Raw genomic sequence first — 19,719 nt, 5'->3', positions numbered from 1 at the left:
AGTGGAATTCAGCAAAAGTTGGTTTGAAGGCCCCTTCTCTCATACTGCACAGTCTCTTTGTAGACAATTTCACCTCTGTCTGTAGTAAAATGACTCTCTTCATGCATAAACCTCCAATGTTCAGCTGCAGTCGAGGACTCCCTTTTAAGCTCCAACCAGTTAACACTTATTCAGTATCTGCACATGAATGACTCAAAGGCATCTCAATTTATCCCAATCAAATTCAGTACCTCTGTCCCCCAAAGCCTGGATTTTTCCCCCAGTGATCACCATAATGGCCAGAGGACTATCACCCATTCATTCGTTGCAGAAACTAGGGTCAACCCGGACATTCTCTCTCACCTACCCCCCATGTCTAATCTATCATCAGTTCCCTTGGATTATGACTTGTGAAATAGCTTCTGAATTAACCCACTTCTATGATTTTGCACCCCTATCACCTACCACTTTCCAAGCTCAAACATTCAAGATATTTGGTTTGAATTGTGATGTAACTGTCCACTGATCCAGCTTGTGTTCAGACATTCTCTTTTACCAGCCTCTAAGTTTTTCTCCTATTGGCACTCAAAGCTCCTTTTTTAAAACACACACACACACACACACACTCACACTCACACTCACTCACACCTGCACACAGTCTCTGTCTCTGTGTCTGTTTCTCTCTCTCTCTCTTTCTCTCTCTGCAACCTTCTCTTTCTCCAACTCCTCATCACATTCTCACAAAAGGCACCCTAATACTTTAAGGATAAAGACAAGAACCCTGTAAGTCCCTATCTGCCCATCTGATTACACCTTCGGTTATACCCGTACCACTCGCCTCTCACTGCCACACTGGCCTCTTTCTGGTTCTTTCCTAAAAGCACATGCCCACTGCCACCCTCTGCCCTCTGCATGCTGCTGGAGGCTGCCTCGTGCTCAAATCTGTGCCCCATTAACTCCTACTCACCTTGTAGTTCCCAATTAAATGTTTCCTCCTTAGAAGGCTTCCTGAGCATCCCTTGGACCAGGTCATGTCCTCTCCATTTTGTATTATGGGAGTATTTTATACTTTCATAGCAGTTATCTGTTTGTAGCTTAAAATTTATGTGTGATCATATATAATGGTTCTCTTCCCTATCAGATGTTTAACTTCTTCAGGGCAGAAACTATATCTGATTTTGCCTATCCTTGTTTCCTCAGGGTCTACCATTGTGCTTGGCACCTAATTGGCACTAAGACATATCTATTAAATAATAAAGGAGAAAAGGGAGAAAGGACAGATGGGTTTATACATCTCTGCAGTCTTTGTCATAATCATTCTTCCTCTTCCATTTAAAGAATTCAGTCACCACCCAAAAATCTCTGTCAAGTCATTAACCAGAGTAAATACGTAATTCTCATAGTCATGGCTCCAATCTAACACTTTTAATAAAATATTTGACACACTCAAAATAAGAAAGTCCTTGAATATTATTAATGCATAATTTTGGCTTTCAGGGGATCTATAATAAGCCATTCTAAATCATTACCTATAATCTTTCCATACTTCTACATCCTCCAGTCACAGAAGCAAAAGAAATAGAGACTTCACAATGGGTCCCGTCACAAGCCTCTGGCAGAATTTTTCACAAATTCTTTTAGAAGGTATGACTATTCTCTTTTTTTTTAAGTCTTTATAGGGAATTCTATAACTTCAATTAATGGCCCATTCAGGCAGCACTCTTCATCCTTAAAAACACTCATTAGGGACTATTTGCATTATAATAAGTGATTCAAGTAGACGTAGTTAGTCCACTTGAAAACTTGAGGTAAGAAGAAGCAAAAATTCTAAAGACACAAAATTAGAGACAAGTAGACAAAAACTAAACAAATCCTTGATGAAAGCTATGTGATTTACTCAGTTAATGAACTGCTGAGTGAATGATAAGTCACAGAGTTGTATATCATAGGGTGACATCACAGACCGGGTCTGGCAGAGGCTGACAATGTAAAGAGAAGTTATTTAAGAAGAGGATGAGCAAAGCAGACAGACCCAGGACTGACTGCAGCGTGAACTGGTGTGGAGGCTGGAAAACGTGCGCAGAACGTGGGGAGAACACGGCATGGACGTATGGGAGGACGCAGGGCTGAGGAGGAGGGAGTAGGACATGGGGAAGCAAAGGACAATGAGATAAACAATCTACTAAAAATGAGAGGTGAACAACCTCTGATTCCTGGTCAGCAGTGAAAGTGCCTGAAGGTGGCAGTGCCTAAAGGGTACAGTGCCTGAGAGAGAAAGCAGCAGCAGTAATGCAGGAAAACGGATGTGGGGCGTGAGGAGGGCTGTATCCCATGACTCAGTTGAGCCCCTGGGACATGCCCCACCAGGTGTGGTCCTTGGCTTTGCACAGGAAAGAATCCAAGAGCAAGCCACAGTTGAGTAAAGGTAGATTTATTTACAGAGATATATTGAAAGGCAAGAAAAAGGCCACAAGGTGTGGAGGTTGGATGGTCAGATTAGAGTAAAAGTAGGTACACACTCCACAGACAGAGCACAGGCTGTCTCCAAAGAGGGAGAGAGAGCAGGGCAGCCGTGAGGGGCAGTATTGCCAGTTTTTATGGGCTTGGTAGCTTCGTATGCTAATAAGTGGAAGGACCAGTCTAACTAGCCTAGGGAAGGGGCTGGGATTCCCAGGAAGTTGGCCATTTCCCACTGTGACCTTTTGTGGCTAGCCTTGGGACTGTCATGGGTGCCTGTGGGCATGTTATTCACTATGTTAATATGTTACAATGGGCGTATAATGAAGCTCAAGGTCTACTGCAAGTCAAATCTCCCACCATCTTGAGCCTCAAGGCCTACTGAGGGTTGAATATTTCGCCATTCTGGTGTTAACTGCTGTGTTATTCCTTAAATGGCTGTGCCCTGCCCTCTTCCTGTCTCAGGAGGACACCAAAGAGAAAAATGCAAGAATAGATTCCTGTATTCATGCCAAATCCTCTACCCTCCTCAACTGCATTTACTCTGTAGGTTTTTTTTTTTATTGAAGTATAGTCAGTTTACAATGTTGTGTCAATTTCTGGTGTACAGCACAATGTTTCAGTCATACATGAACATACATATATTTGTTTTCATATTCTTTTTCACCATAAGCTACTACAAGATATCGAATATATCAAACAAGTTTATACTGTATAGCATAGGAAACTATATTAGGTTTTTAATTTCTGTGAGTTCAACTACCCCCATGTGTCGACCTGTCCTCTTACTGATCTTCCGGTCTCAGCTCCTCACCTCTAACCACCCACTAGGGGATCTACATCACTTTGGCCTGGGCAGCTACAAACTGCACCCAGCGCATTCTACACACTAAAGCCAGGTGGACGCATAAAACGCCTTTGATCATCACCGACCTTTGAAATGCCTTCAAGGATTTCTCCACCTCAGTAATGCTCAGAGCATAGTCCATGGATCTCTAAGAGTTCCTGAGACCCTTTTAGAGGGCCTGTGAGGGCAAAACTGTTTTCTTAACAATACTAAGATGCTGCCCAGTTCACTCACTCTCTGAGTGCACAGGGGGATTTCTCACAGGCCAGATGACTGGTATTACTGCAATGGGCTCAATCAGAGATGCAGACATGGGGATCCAACTATCAAACCAGACGTCAAAGAGATTTGTAAAAACAAAAAAGCAACGCCACTCTTCCTACAAAGTTCTTATTTTGGAAAATCTAGGGTTTTTTTTTTAATTAAAACACCTATTAATTATGTGCACAGGTGATGAGTTCATTGCTTCATTTTAAAATGAATTAATATATATCTTTTAAATTCCCCAGATTTAATTTCTAATATAATAAATATCAATAGATAGAATCCACACAAACAAAAAACTCTTTGAGGTTCTCAAATTTTTAAGAGGGTGAAAAGTTTCTAAGACCAAAAAGTTTGGGAACCACTGGACTAACCCTGGACACAGTTCAACCCAAGAGCCCAACACTCCAGACCTTCCCATACAGGCTCTGCCTAGGTTCCCAGTCCTGCCAGCACCACATTCCAAGTCCAAGCCTCTGTCCTCTCACTGCAGTCTGTTCATTGCACACTCAATGCCATAGACACTTCTGCCTTTCTCTTCTGCTCACACCTTCCCCCTTGTCCACAATATTTCCTACCAATCTCCCCAAGCATAGCTCAAGCTCCCCTCTGAGACCTCTTAACCACTCCAATTCTATCACTCACACAGCAAATGGTATTGCTACTCCACCTTGAATTATTATCTTAATACTTTTCTTGCCTCTCCAATCAGACATTAAACCTTTGAAGGCAAGGAATTCTTCATAACTTTAAACACCGACTTACATATAACGTCTAATTAATAAATGTTGTTCAATTCATGCTGAATTGCTGTGCCTCAGTTTAAAAGTGGGACTCTGATCCATCCAGACTTGTCTGCTGAGCCTCTCAGGCTTGGCTTCTAAGTTTCTCTCGGCACCTCAACAGAAGACACTGATTATCAATGCTCTGGGAGGCAGCCACCAACCCCACCACGCCAACTGCCCTTGGCTTCTTCACCTTACTGCCACTAGTCTACCCAGTAATTTCTTACCAACACTGAAATAATCCTGCAGCCTCCAGATAGCATTAACCCCTTGGGGTCTCAGTAATAGACTTTGTTTCCAGAAACCATCAAGATTTAAAATACTGCTTATATTTCTGACATGTGGACCTAAAGTACAGAGGACCAAGAAAGGATTTCAGACTGTAGGAGGAGGCGGGGAGAGTGAAGGAGGACAGCAGCATTTTCACAATCACTTTCTGACTTTTAAAAAAATTCTCAGATGCAGATACTTGTTATCACCTTATAAACACCTTCATATTTAAATATATATTTGCAATGTCACACTTCATGTATTCCCTAGACAAAAGAAACGTATTACCTTTATTTAACTTTCACTAATATTTTCACCCATATTTTAGTCACTCTGATTCTTCTCAAGCACAATGCCCATTTTAAAAGCATCTATCCTTTTGAAATTCTAGTATTTCCGGAAATACTATTATAAAGATCTTGATTTTACATCCTTATTAAAACACCCAGAATCTGGCAATGTGACAATACTGCTAATTCAATGAGATTACAATCTTAGATTTCCACTCTGCCTTTAGGATTTTTTATCAGTTTAAAAGCCCTTACCTATTCCTGAAGCTGGTGTGAAGGAGTGGATCTTATTAACAGCAGCAAAATCCAGGGATTGAAAATATCTGAAAGAAGCCTTTCCTATCTCCCAGATGAAAATTTCAATTGAATTCTGATCTCCTACAATAAGAGAATAAAAGTCAAATCTGAAGGCAAAAGTTACAGGGAAAAATGACAAAATTACACAGTAAAATTATAATTAAAATATTAAATTTAATTAAAAAACAAATTTAGTAGGACACTCCTCAAAATTCATTCAATTAAACAAAAATATGACTTACTAGGAAGCACTTCAAAAGTCTTTTTGCACTTACAACATGGAATACATACATGGTTAGCCACTAATCATGACCTGATACCAAACAGAGAATAGTAACAGGTATTTTCTTTTTAGGGATGTTGAAATTTTACCTATGAAAGTTCTACTAAACAGAAAAACGCATATTTGTTTTCAGAGAATACTTTTAAACTGTCTTATCAAAAGCTGCTTAGCGCTACTTCTTACCACCAGAGATCATCAATGACATTCCAAGTATAGTCATATAAAAAGTTACCTATTTGCACTCTGGGTGTAAGATCATCACAGATCTTTTACTTTACCCACCCATCCCCAACTTTATTTTAATATCTTTTAAGTAGTGGTTCAGAACACCTCAAGATTATGGACATAACATATAAAATGTTTTTCTTTTTTCCCAAAATCCATTTGTAGCCGACAGTCAATACTTAGGTCCATCAAGAAACATTCTAAGGATTAGCTGCAAAATTATTACAAGAGCATTTTCATATGAACAGACTATATAATGCAAAATAATTTTAATGATATGTATGCTTTGCAAGCACTGTATCTTCTCACCTAGAAAGATAGTTTTGGCAAAAATTAAGTAAATATCATCGCCTAAAGTCAAGGCTTCCACTTGTGTTGTCCCACTGATGGGCACTTCTTGAAAGTTGATAAACTCATTGCCAGACCACCTGAGTAACAGGGAGTTTGGCCCGGCATTTGCCTGGGTAACAGCTAAGAACAGAGCGCCTCCTCTGGTGAACAAGGCCATGCTCAGCACACCTCGGACGGGGAGCATCTGATGCAACACGAAGCTTCCTCCATTCCATCTGAAGACCTGCAGGGAAGGTTCAAATACAGAACCCTCAGGACTAGGGACTTCGCACTTCTGAGAATTTAGCCAATATCAGATGTTTATCTTCCAGTTACAAAAATACTTTTGTCAATGAGAAAATACCAAAACTGACCCTCCCTCTCACCGCCCACTCCCTCTGCCAGTGTGTGCATATATGTGTGTGTGCCTGAGTACACACACACAGACTGAGTGGAAGAGAAGTCATCTGGAAATAAATCAATTTCAAATATACATCTGGGCAGGGGTAGGTGACAGCAAGAGAAGAGGGAAGACAAAAATAAGACAGAATTAGTTTAAATACAAAAATTTTAGAACTGGATAAGAAATGCTGTATTCTAATGCTGTATTATCAATACACACTGCTCAAGCCATATAAAGAGAAACACCTTAACGTTTCAGTCCTGAAGGTGGCAATGCATACAAGGTTTCAGGTGAGTATTCGTGTATTTAAAACTAAAAATTTAAAAAACCCCAATCTGTCTGATTTCTTATGTAATCTGGTCAATTTCCCAAAGAATTATATTTATTCAGTCAGTAACTGGGAAACTTGCATGAGCCAGGCAGTTTGCTAGAAGTTACGGATAGAGTGCCTTTTCCCTTTATGGATCTTACTAACAGCTAGGAAAAGGTAAACAATAAACACACCAATAATTAAATAAATGCCTGATTATTACATTGAGACAAGTGCTCAAGATAACAGTTAGGATGGTATAACAGGGAATTATGAGTGTACTAGGGAAGTAAAGTTAGAAGGAACAACATGACAGTTTCTAAGGCAGAAGACGTGTATCATAATCTGAAGACTGGTCCAGCTAGAATGAAGTTGATGGCATCGGGGAACTGGGGGAACAAAGATAAACCTGGAGAGGTAAGACTACAAGGTACCTTTTGTTAAGGTGATCATGTAATTTACCACAGGGAACCTTGAGAGAGTGAAGGAGACAACCTTAGCAAGTGAGTCAAGACAACAGGCATAATCCAGTACTGTGCTGGGCCAATAAGAAGACAGGGTTATCCTATTTACAGTCCAAATTAAATAATTTGGAATCTATTCCAAACATAATTAGAAATCACTGAATAATTTTCAAATAAGGAACAGCAATGAATTAATAAGGGACAACAATGAATTAATATTTTTAAAAGATTGCTCCAGTTCCTTGATGGAACATGGATCTGAAGATGTCAGAGAAGTTCAGAGACCAAACAGAAGGTACTCTGCTAGTGCGGTGGGAAGTGCTGGAGACCCAGATTAGGGAGGAAGAAGGAGAGGTGAAAAGAAACATCTGTACTCAAAGCAGCATCAGGAGACAGAATGAGAAACACTTAATAATAAATTAGATGTGAATGAGTAACAAAGAAAAATCAAGAAAGTTGTAACCCAGCATTCTATCTTGAGCAATTGCATTTATAAGGCTGCTATTTCCCGAGATGAAAGCAAACACCTGAAACAAGTGTCACAGGGACAATTTCAAGTTTAGTTTGGGATATGTTAAATCTTAGATACCTAAGAGATATCTAAGTGGATATGCCAAGAGACATTCTATTTTATGAAGCCTAGAATACAGAGGAAAGGTAAATCTGGAAGACATCCTATAGCTGATACTTAAAGCCACACGACTGATAAAATACTCAGTGAGTGAAGAGAAAGAAAAAAAAATTTTGAACCAAAACTGAACCTGAAAAAGTCCAAGGTATCTAAGTTCAGAAAAGGGAGAAGGAAGTGGCAAAGGAGACTGAGAAGGATGACACAGAGAGACAGAATGAAAACCTGTGTGGTATCTCAATGATCAAGAGAAGAGACGGTTTAAATCTGAGGATGAGGCAAGTGTCAAGTGCTGATGGGAAGTAACGTAAAATAATGACAGAAAAACACCCACTATATTCGCCAGCCGTCATCAGTGACTGTGAGGAAGTTTACAAAGCAAGCAGAAAATTCTTTCAAGATTCTGACTACAGAGGGGAGAAAGAAATGAAACAGCAAGCGAAGGGGGATGAGATCAGGAGAGAAATTACTTTTTAAGCCTGGAGAGGCCGCATTTACACTGACTGCAATAACCTGACCGAGAAAGAGGTGCTGGGAACGCCAGCATGAGACAGAGTAACTAACCCTTATGAGGACGAGAGGGGCACCTATGTGAAGAGCCTGGCTTTCACATGAGAAACATTTCCTCCTGCACAACAGGCGGGAGGAGTAAGACTGGGTTTTGAGAGGGTTTCTGAATTTGGTGTTGGGAAGATGAGGAAGCTCCTTTCTGGTAGTTTTCAACAAAGTCACGAGCTGACAGTGAAGAGATGAGAAGCAGGTATGGGAGTCTGAGGAATGACAAAAATTATCAAATAAACATCATTAGGATAGTGAGATACAGTTTACTAGAGAAACATGGGATTTCCAGGGTGATGCTGAGTGCCCTTTTGGCAATGCTAAGCATGAATTATCAGTGATTCCATCTATCCCGTTGTGTGATTTTTCTCCACAATGTTTTCTAATGCAATTAAATTCTAAAATTAAAAGTTCATGCTTATTATTACACTTGCTCTGGCTCTTGAAGACAATATAATATTCATAACTTCTATCATTTAAAAACTGACTGTGACTAACCAATATCTATATTCTTCTTTACTACTTTACCACAATCAAATGATGGTTTTCTTTTACACTAAACCTACAGACTACATCTTTGATGTGTTTCAATTGTGATATCAAAAAGAAAAAAAATTCTTTTTAAAAGAATCAAACCTGAGTTAATTCAGAATCATCTCTTTGACTTGCAACAATTAAATAATCTTGACTGTCTGAAGTAAAATACCTTACTTGAGAACTCTGTGAAATAATGATCGTTTGTACCTGCAAGGAAGACAGAACAGTGGGAATAAAAATTTAAAGGAAAATTTAACTAAGAAAGGCTCTAAATACAGTAACAGTATAAGTAAATATTTGAAGTTCAAAACGTGAAAACTCCTTCTGATCCCTAGCTATGCCTATTGAGGTGTCGTTCCAAAACAGACAAAAATATCCCTGGACTAAGACACTCTGCCAAAATGTGTATCAACCTGTTTTTAAGCCCTTTTAGCCCTTTTCACATTAACAGAGAATGTACACTATCTTGTATTCAGATCAATCTCACGAATCTGATTTGTCTTTAAATTAAGCAATCTACAAAGTAAGTGAAGTTTGTTTTTTTTTTTACCAGGAATAATCTGAATCCAGATGTGAGTGTATACACACTATTAACAGAAGGCTTTTCTTCATTTCTTTCTTCATGAGTAATCACAAAGTAGGGAGAAAGACCAATATTAAAGGCCTCACAGGTTTTAGGATTTTCTATACTTAAATCCTAGGAAACAAGGAATAACAGTAATTCATGAGGCATCCAAAATCCACATGTGTGTTTTAGTTTGTGTACTGTAAAACAGGTCATGTTTACCTCAAGTGGAACAAAAATCCCCTGCCATCGGTAAACAGTAGAAGACAATTTTCTTAACATTACACCGTAAACTGAATCTTCCAAAGTCAGGAAACACCAGCTAGAAGCAGATGAATCCAAGAAACTTTGAAATACAGAAAACACGACATCCATTCCCCCTGGAAAAGATAAATCATGATTTGCTTGTGTAAAATCCTCTCCAAACTTCACCTATTCTAAGTTTGTTGTTTAAACACTGAAATTAAGTGAGTTTGTTACTACAAATAAAGATGCTTCCATGATCTATGTGCATGTGTGTATGAGAAAGACAGAGAAGAGACAAATTAGAGAACTTCAAAACAGTAACTAAAAATATCAATTTAAAAAGACAAGAAAAATGGTTAATACCCTGCTCTAAACTCACAAAGACTTTTCCAGAGTATATTTATAAATAAATAGCAAATGTGTATCTTACAGGAAAATATGTTCAGAATGGTTTTTATCAGCTTTGAAAATATAACTGAGAAATTTTAAAATACATATAAAGATGACAAAAATATAACTGAGAAATTTAAAAATAATAAATATCTTTTATGGAAACATGTTAAATGTTAGCTTTTAAAAACTTAAACACTATTCATTTGAAATTATCCCCATCCAATGATTTCTAGCTTTACATGTTATATATTTTATGAATGCCAAAGCAGACTCATCTCCTACAAATGGCTTTCAAGTATTATCACCTGCTATAACAGGTACATGTCCTAAAATTCTGTACAATTAAATGGAGACAAAAAAAAAAACTCTATCTAATAAAGAACACCTTTTAAAAATCTTCTATATTCTATTATACGACAGTTTCCCATAGAAAGTTCTTTTTCAACTTCAGTGGTGTGAACATGATGCAACAAGAACAAACGCCACACTTGAAACCTAGGGTCTTTGTAAATTACTGATCGTTTTTAGATTACCACTTCAGAAAGTCATAATGTCTATGCCTTTTATGTGCTATCCATTAGTGATTTTCTTTCCCAGAAACCCATTATTCTAAATTCCTGCTTTGCCACCTTTTAAAGGTACATCACAGCTTTTGCATTAAGAGTCTGAATGTTTTCCAGTGAAGTCCTGACCATATGGTCAAATCCTTCCCTACTCTAATTCAGGAAGACGGTGAATGAAGAACAAACAATGCCTGCTGACATTTAAGAATCTCTTAAATGTCATATACTTTCACAAGCATTTCCACAAAATACATGCGGAGTCCAAACTCTAATGAGATAACTCCAAATTAGAAACCATAATCTTTCTTTTTTGCATTCCATCTCTTCCTGCCTTCCAGGCAATTGTACCATTATTAATTAACCCTCTTTCTCTTCTACATATTCCATCCTTCTCTATCTACTAGGCCTTTTCCATCAGCATTTACATGTGCTTAGGCCTCTCCAAACTAAACAAATAAACAAAAAATCCTGAATCCTACACTCCATCACTACTCTTGCTAGGTCCTACCTTCTCAGCCAAACTTTTTGAACTAGTGGCCTATATTTGAGGTCTCCATTTCCTCGCCTCCATTCAAAATGTTATTCGGCTAGCATCCATCTATACAAATAGCTCTTGCCATTTTATGTCTACTGTATTGCTAATTACAACAGTTATTTTTTTTTTCAGTTCTCCTGTTACTGGATTTTTCACCAGCAGCTGACACAATTTACCTCCTTTCTTTTTAAAATGCTCTTCTGCTGCTGCCGTAATCCCACCTTTCCCTGAGTTTCTCACCAGATCTTCTAAGTCTCCTTCTCTCCCTAGCCATTCAATTTGAGGCTTCTCAGAGCTCAGTCTGGGCCCTCTTCCCTTCTCTATCTTCAGTCTCACTTTCCAAGTGTTTGCATCAATTTCTGTGACTTTAAAATCCATGTGCACGCTAAAGGTTCCCAAATTTCTCTCTTCAGCAGAGATCTTTTTGAGCCTAGACAGACTCATAGACATGGAAAATAAACTTATGGTTACCAGGGGAAGAAGGGGATGGGAGGGGATAAACTAGGGATTCGAGATCTGCAGATACTAACCACTATATATATGTGTATATATGTGTGTTTGTGTGTGTAGCACAGGGAACTATATTTAATAACTTGTAGTAATCTATAATGAAAAAGAATATGAAAATGAATATAGGTATATACATGTATGACTGAACTATTATGCTGTACACCAGAAATTGACACAACATTGTAAACTAACTGTATTTCAATTTAAAAAAGTTATTAACTCAAATGCAAATAGTTTACTCCCCTCACCAAAATAACACCTCATTCCCATTCAGTACTCCCTTTCTTACTGAATGGCATGACTCTCCATCCAACTGCACAAGCCAGAAACCTAGGAGACATCTCAGGTAACTTCTTCACATCCAATCCATCACCCAGTCCAAGTTACCATCATTTGTTGCCCTTTTGTTTGTCTCCTTTATCCTCTCATTTCTCCTGTGCCGAACTGTTCTTTATATGGTACCAAGAATGATATCTTCAAAATGTAAATATGATCACACCACCCACATATATATACATGGTAATCTTCCCTCATACTTGGCCTACTCAGAGACTTTCCATAACCCTAGAATAAAGTCTAATGCATGTGACATATTCAAGTTCTTCAATGATCTGGTCTTACCTCGCTCTCCAAACTCAACATGCCCCTTTATTTCTAAACCCATTGTCTATTCTTCAGTTCTTCACTTATGCTTTTTTGTGCTTCTAGACTTCTGCTTTGATAGCTTTCCACGTTCTCCTCCATGTTCCTCCAATCAGGTCCTTGCAAAATCCCTACTCATCATTCAGTTTCAGTTCAAACATGAATACCCTGGTAAGCATTCCCTTATGGTCTCACCACTCTTAGTTCACCTTTAAAACATTATACTTCAAACTACACACTGATTTTTACTTATTTGATTTATTTCCATCTCCTCCTAAATTCTAAATTCCATGAGATCAGTATCATGCCTGGCACAGGACAGGCATTCAATAAATATTTATGAATGCAATAAAAGAACTACATATCTGTTCTACATTTTCAACAGATCTGTAAGATACAATTCATGGAGGAAATGTAAATTTTATACATGTAATCTTTCTTGGTTGTAGAATTTTGCTGTTATAAGAAACTAAACATACTCATGCCAAAGGCTGTTTCAGAAACTGTCTCCCACTCCACAGTCACGGCTAAATCAATGCCATTAGTACGTGACACATTTAAATACACAGTCCTGTTGGCTTCTTCAGTGTCTACAGAGGTGGCTCTAAAAGAAACAAATGGTTGCAGAAAACAGAAAAAGAATATAATTTCTACATATTAAATATATATTAAATATATATATATATATATATAGCATTGCTAGTGTATGTATAGTACATTTTTAAATTTACACAAGTCTAGATGAGAACCATCTACAAATTTTATGCAGGAACAAGACTTGACTCCAGAGCTCAAAAATACTCATTTATAAAGATTTTAAAAAGCACTATGATCTGATACTATGACTGTAGAGAATACCGAGTCAGAAATTCAGTAAATTCACATTACATATTCTAAAATAAATAAAGCTTTGTCATTCCTAAGTTTCCTCTCACATAAACTAAATACATTTTAGAGGGAAAAATGAATCAGGAAATTCTTGACATATTAATAAAACTAGATCTATCGGAATATTTCTGAGATATTAAAAAATAAATATTTGTCAGTTTCCACAAGGAATTTTAAAACTACAATCATGTTAATATATGTTTGAAGAGTCAGTCATTTGGTTTGAGCAGCTAAATATAATTTACATTATTCCTTACTTTTTAATATTAAAAACATAAAATAGTGCTTTCACCTGAAAGGGTAGATTCTGAGAATGTAAGAATTCTAGCGACAGCATACACAGGACAAGCTTAGGTTTCTGATGCTCCCTGTTACGGAAGGGCAAATGGCCTCTCTGGATCTATCTGCCAGAGCTCGTTTTAAAAGTCCCCATTACAATCGTCAGAGATCAATTTGCTTTTGCATTGTCTTCATGTCAAAAGGTATTTCCTACTTAGCTTCAGCAGTGATAATTTCTTTCTGAACAAACCATACCTATTTGCAAGTGCAGAGATGCTGAACAGCCCCAAAGGGGCCTGGTTTTGCAAAACTGTGATCAGTGTCTGAACACGCGCCCCTAGTCTAGCACCACCAGTCGGATTAAACAAGGTGCAGACAAAATGCTCATCCATCTCTGGTTCCGTGTCCAATATGGCAGATATATGCAGGGCCTGAAAACACAATCAAAAGATAAAGTTACTAGAATACAGTATTTTTGCAACACACATATAGAGTAATGTGCTAAACATTTCTGACAACAAAAAACATCGTGTTTGGAAAACATCACCTCTTTTTTATGTTAATACTGGTCCTTATAATGTAATAGTTACAACTGTTTCAAGTTACAACTTTCAAGATCTTCAACACTGTGACATACTCCACTGAAATGTCTAAAAATAAGTATTTATGTCATTTGAAGATATCACTGAGACTGAAAAATTAAATTTAGGTCTTCAATTTTGCTACTTCTTTATCCTGCCCTAGCTACATAACTGCACTAGTCTCATTCTAACCTAAGATTCACTCTTAAAAAACAGTTATACCATAGCAGGCACAAATTAGTAACAACCCAATGGATAAATAGTAACCTATTCAATGAAATGCTACTGAGCAATAAAAAAGAACCAACTACTCATATGTGTAACCAAAAATGACGCTGACCAAAAGAAGTCAGACACAAAAAGAATCCATACTGTAGGATTCTATTTATAAAAAGCTCAAGAATCAGCAAAATGAGGCTTCAGTGAGAGAAACCAGAAAGCCCTTTCCTCCGGGAAGGGCAAAGGACAAGAAAGAAACCTCCGTGTGATGGTAATGTTTCATATATTAATCTGAGTGGCTGTTACACTGGTGTATACATATTTTTTAAGTCACTGGACAATGCACTTAACTTTTTGTATTTTACTTTTTATACCTCAAAATAAAAACATGTGGGAAAAAGACAGTTATGTAGGTGAGAGAAAAATCTATTTAATCCAAATTTGCTCTAATATTTAATTTGCATAATAAACAGAAAAGTTTTTAAGCACCTTTGAAAAAGAGTCTTTTAAGGAAAAAAAGCCACAATAAATTATAATAATAAACTAAAAATATACAAAAAGTTGAATAAATGAAATAAAATTCAAAACATTTTTAAAAGGCATGTGAATGTAAAGCAATAGCAAATTCATAAAATACTTCAAATCTGAATTCTTTTTATCTGTATCAAGATACGTGTTCTTGAACAAATCAATTAAGGGTTCTGAACTTCAAAAAACATGAATAAATTGGACAAATGAACATGAATTTTAAAACATACTAAAGTTTACACAAACTGATCATAAACAAACTTATTTAATTATTAGATGGACTATTTTTAAATAAAAGAATTTAAAATTTTTTCAAACTTTGAGTTTAAAATTTTAAAATTACTATACTTTATATATCTGGCTTGAAAAATATCTTAAGCTAATGCAATTAGCTATTTTAAATTTAAACTGTGTTTTAAAAATAAATTTTAGTAGCAGAAACAAATTAATATACAGAAAAAAGAAGTTTCAGAAGGTAAACTTCTGCAAGTATAATTCATATTTATGATTAACCCAAATCTAGCATTTTTCCTCCAATTACCTATTCCTGTTCACACAGGATACTTGCTTATCAAACAAGCAGTGTAAAGGAAACAGTTATATTTTCTTTCAGGAAAATGTGGCAAAAGAATGGCTACGGTTTAACAACTGCAATGAATGGTTTGGAGCTTCTTGTAAGTTTATGATTTACAGACAATATACTGTGAAGTATGCCATTTGAATATACTTAACATTTAAAACTGCAACATGCACATTTTCTTTATCATTTGCTCATTCCACTATCCTGTTAATGGAGCAAATTTCTCCAGCTGCCTGTTATGCAAACAAGACAGCACTACAGCACTTTCACACAGTAATCTAATCATACCTTAACCTACCACTTAAGATGCGATTTTTCTTTCAAGGATCTAGGGTGCTCCTCCAAGAGAAATTCATTTTGTAAATATTAATCATTCATTCTTATTAAAGGTTCATACTGTACCTTGAAAGGAACACCTTCTTCTAAAACAATGTAGCCTTTGGAAGGAGTCAGATCTTTAGACTCCACTAAAGAATTCACTTCTGTCACAACAAACTGAACTGTAACAGTTCCAAAGAGTCCTTGTGCAGGTTCCCGAACAATGTACAGCATCGCAACACTCTCCTGTATGTAGAGAGCTGTTGGTTCTCGTACGAAAAAGTGCTCACTGTTGTTAAATGACAGGACTCCAGGGCCATCATCATTAGCAAGGACAGTAATTAAGGCTGTCAAAATAAAAATATTAAAACAATAAATGAAAACAGAATGGGTTATAAGTAGTGGGGAACATGTGGATGTTTCATTGTAAACTAGGCCAACTCTCTTCTAGATCATCTGAAAAACAAGAGAAATTTTAAAAGGCATTTAATGGAATTCCATATTCACTGATGCTATAAATAAAAATAGTAACCTTGAAATAAAAGGCAGCTTCCTCAACCTGGTGAAGTGTTATCTCTCAGAGGCCAACAGCGAATACCAAACTTAACACTGAAACATTAGAAGGGTTGCCACTAAAAACAGAACAAAACAAAGTCTGTCATCATGCTATTATTACTCAGCATTGTCCTGGAGCTAACAGCCAGGTAACAAGTGTAAAAGCAACAAAAAGAAAGAGTCAGCACCGTCATTATTTTCTAGACACCATGGCTGCCTTCTTAGAAAAGGCAAGAGAAAAAAATCATCAGAACTATTATATAGTAAGAGTTCAAAACATAGGCCGGGTAACCTTCAGAAATCAAGGGCTTTCTATTTTTTACTACCACTAATAATAATGTTAAGAATAACAACTGAAACAACTAAGACTGTTGAGAACTTACAAACTGCTTAACTTGTATGAGCTCATTTAATTCTCACTCTAACCCTACGGGGCTGACTCTATTATTATTCTCATTTCACAGAACCGATGACTGAAGCACAGATGGGCCAATCTGTGGAAGCTCACAAGTTAGGACCTGGCAGGCCTGGTGCTCAACACTAGGAATTCTGCTTCAGGGCATGCTTTCTGAAAGATTATTATAATACCTCTATATACCAGGTATAACTATATAAAATATAATAGAAAAGGGACCTCGTTCATAATAGCAACAATACCTAGGAATCAAAGTAAAAAAATAAGACTTATAAAAATTATAAAACATTCATGTGTGACTGTGGCAGATGCTGTCAGAGCCTCGCCCAAAACCCTCAGCTCGCTCCTGAGTCACTTTCAGCAGCTCTGTTTGCCCACTGGTTTCTGTCTGCCCCAGAAGAGCATTAATTCAAGCAAGAATCAGGCCAGAAAGCCAGAGACTACACACCCACGACTGATCCTCAAAAAATGAGGAATAGGAATTGATGGCTGAATATCCCAGCTTCCTTCCTTCTCAGTAGGACAGCTCTGAGCTTTATTCAACTCAGTGTCTAAGAAGGATCCCAGAAAGACTGAGCCCCAGTTGCCCACAGCAGTACCATTCACTGATGGTACATCTCCTATCAGTTTTCCTCTCTCTGTCTCACGTCTTTGATTCTCATTATGTCTCCAGAGATCACCTCCCACATAAACTACTTCCATCCAAATTCTTGTCTAAGGGTTTGCTCTTGAGGGAATGAATACAAAGTAAGGCAATGATCTAAAAGAAGATGACAATTAATGGAGAGGTATATATATTTATAAACAGAAAAACAGTACTATAACAATGTTGAGTCCATCCAAATTAATCTAAAATTTCAAACTCAATCAAAATAGTTTTTTTTAATGAACTCAATTTTTGACTCTAAAGTTCATATGGAAGAGACCATTTGAAATGAGATGATTTAAGAGTCAGAAAAATAGAAAGCATTCGGCCTGCAAAATAACAAAATGTACTTTAAAGCTATGGCAAATAAAACACTATTTTATTATAGCACATGAACAGGCAAACAGAGAAGAAAAGAGCCAAGGAAAAACAGATAGACAGACAGAAGGATAGATAGACAGACAGACAGACACAGACAAATGGACAGACATAAAAATAAATTTTACACTGAAAATCAACACCAAATGAATGTCCCATCTCTATATGATAACAGAATATTGATTTTACATTTCAGAAGAAAAATAAAGTATCCTTATCTCACTTACTACCAGTGAATACATCCGTGGTATGCTAAATAATTAAATGTAAACAAAAAGTATGAAAATATTAGAAAAAATAGTAAAATATTTTATAGCTTTTGGGTGGGAAAGATCTAAATAAACAGAATTTGAAAGTATATCCAAAAATACTTGATATTTTAACTATTTTATAACAAAAGAGACCATATTAAACTTAAACAATAAATGAGAGAGTAGGAGAATATATATAACACAACATGCATTATGTACATGTGTTAAATACAGCATATTTAACACAAGAAGAAGACTGACTTCAGAATATATTAAGTATTCCTATAAACCAATAAAGGCATAAACCACAGAAAAGCACATTCAGATATATAAAAACCTAATCACACAAATTAAACAAACAAACAAACAAGCGAATAACCAGTATTAAACTCACTAATGAACAAGGAAATAAAGGAAAAAAATACACAGTATAATCACCTATTTCCTATTCATTAGAATAGGGATTTTTTTTTTTTTTAATGTTAAGGACCAAAGAAATTCCTGGTGTAGACAAGGATAAACAATTTTATACAGACACTTTGGAGTGCAGGTAACATAGAGGGCAGCTGATGTCCTTCCCACTAAACACCCATGGTACTCAACAGATAGAATCTTAACTGCCCATACATCCAAAGATTTGTACACAAGGATATTTACTCGAAACTTATGGAAGTTTGGAAATAGTATAAAGGTCAATTCGTGGGGCCTAGTTTAAGAAATTACTTAGTATCAAAGCACTTAATGTTTTGAAGATTTTTTTAATATTTAAAAATAGAAAATTACAACTGTAAAGTAACCTTGACAGAGCCCACAACATATTATTTCTTGCTACTCATACTAGTGGGCACGTAACCTACATAATTCCAATCAGAATTATATTAGGACTTTGCAGGAATGCTTGATTTTGAATACTCTCTCTTTTTTTGTTACACGGGATGTAGAAGAATGATGCTGACAACCATCAGTACAAGTAATGTTAGCCTTGGAATGAGGCCAATACTCCGAAAGGCAAGGAGAAGAGACAGAAAACAACAGTGTCTCTGGTGGCATGCTAAGTTCTGGTCCCACCTCATCTAAAGCTACATGTCTCTCGACTCCCAGATTAAATGAGCCAATAAACTGTCTCCATTTAAGTCAGTTTTAATTGGGTTTTCTGTTGTTTCCATACGGAAGACTCTTAACCAATGCAGTGTCCATTTCTACAACCCTTTACATACAAACCTATTATGTTCCCCAACAATGAGAAGAGTTTATTTTCAACATCCTCTTTGAATTTGAAACAATGGCCACAGCCTCAAGAAAAAGTTCTGGCAACTTAGAAATAGCACTTAACTTTATCAGTATGACAATAAAAGTAAAAACCAGTTCTTGGGTTACTCACAATTCTTTCTTTTTTTTTTTTTTAACACACATCAGATTTTTTTCACAAACAGGTCAATAATTCAGGAATACAAAGGTAAATTAAAGGAATGTCAAAAAAGTCTCAGCCAATAGCTAAAACAAGGGGCTGAAGAGTCAGTCAACATTCAGTCTTTTAAATCCACTTACCTATCACCACAGGGAATTGAATTAAGTGGCTTTTTTAGAGCTGTTTCAATCTTAACGTTCAGTACTTCTACGAGGTTTCCTCCTCTGTCTCTCTTTTTTTTAACCTTCTCTAAGCAGTGAGCATGATATCTAACAAGCAGTGACCTTGGATG

The 19,719-nt window shown here is 36.7% G+C and overlaps 1 protein-coding gene across 2 annotated transcripts in view; it reads right to left on the bottom strand.

Moving 5' to 3' along the window:
- ADGRV1 (adhesion G protein-coupled receptor V1) overlaps positions 1-19,719 on the bottom strand; it is a 471,359-nt gene that overhangs the window by 324,047 nt on the left and 127,593 nt on the right. For both annotated transcript variants that reach the window (XM_064482395.1, XM_064482396.1), the window contains 8 exons: positions 15,859-16,121; positions 13,804-13,979; positions 12,861-12,985; positions 9,715-9,872; positions 9,478-9,624; positions 9,027-9,134; positions 6,007-6,271; positions 5,148-5,270 (listed from right to left, as the gene is read on the bottom strand). In XM_064482395.1, coding sequence (XP_064338465.1) covers positions 5,148-5,270; positions 6,007-6,271; positions 9,027-9,134; positions 9,478-9,624; positions 9,715-9,872; positions 12,861-12,985; positions 13,804-13,979; positions 15,859-16,121 — 1,365 coding nt within the window. The remainder of the gene's footprint in view (positions 1-5,147; positions 5,271-6,006; positions 6,272-9,026; positions 9,135-9,477; positions 9,625-9,714; positions 9,873-12,860; positions 12,986-13,803; positions 13,980-15,858; positions 16,122-19,719) is intronic.

Source organism: Camelus dromedarius, chromosome 3, assembly GCF_036321535.1.
Source record: "Camelus dromedarius isolate mCamDro1 chromosome 3, mCamDro1.pat, whole genome shotgun sequence".
Taxonomy (NCBI): domain Eukaryota; kingdom Metazoa; phylum Chordata; class Mammalia; order Artiodactyla; family Camelidae; genus Camelus; species Camelus dromedarius.
This window is presented reverse-complemented; position numbering and strand designations above follow the sequence as displayed.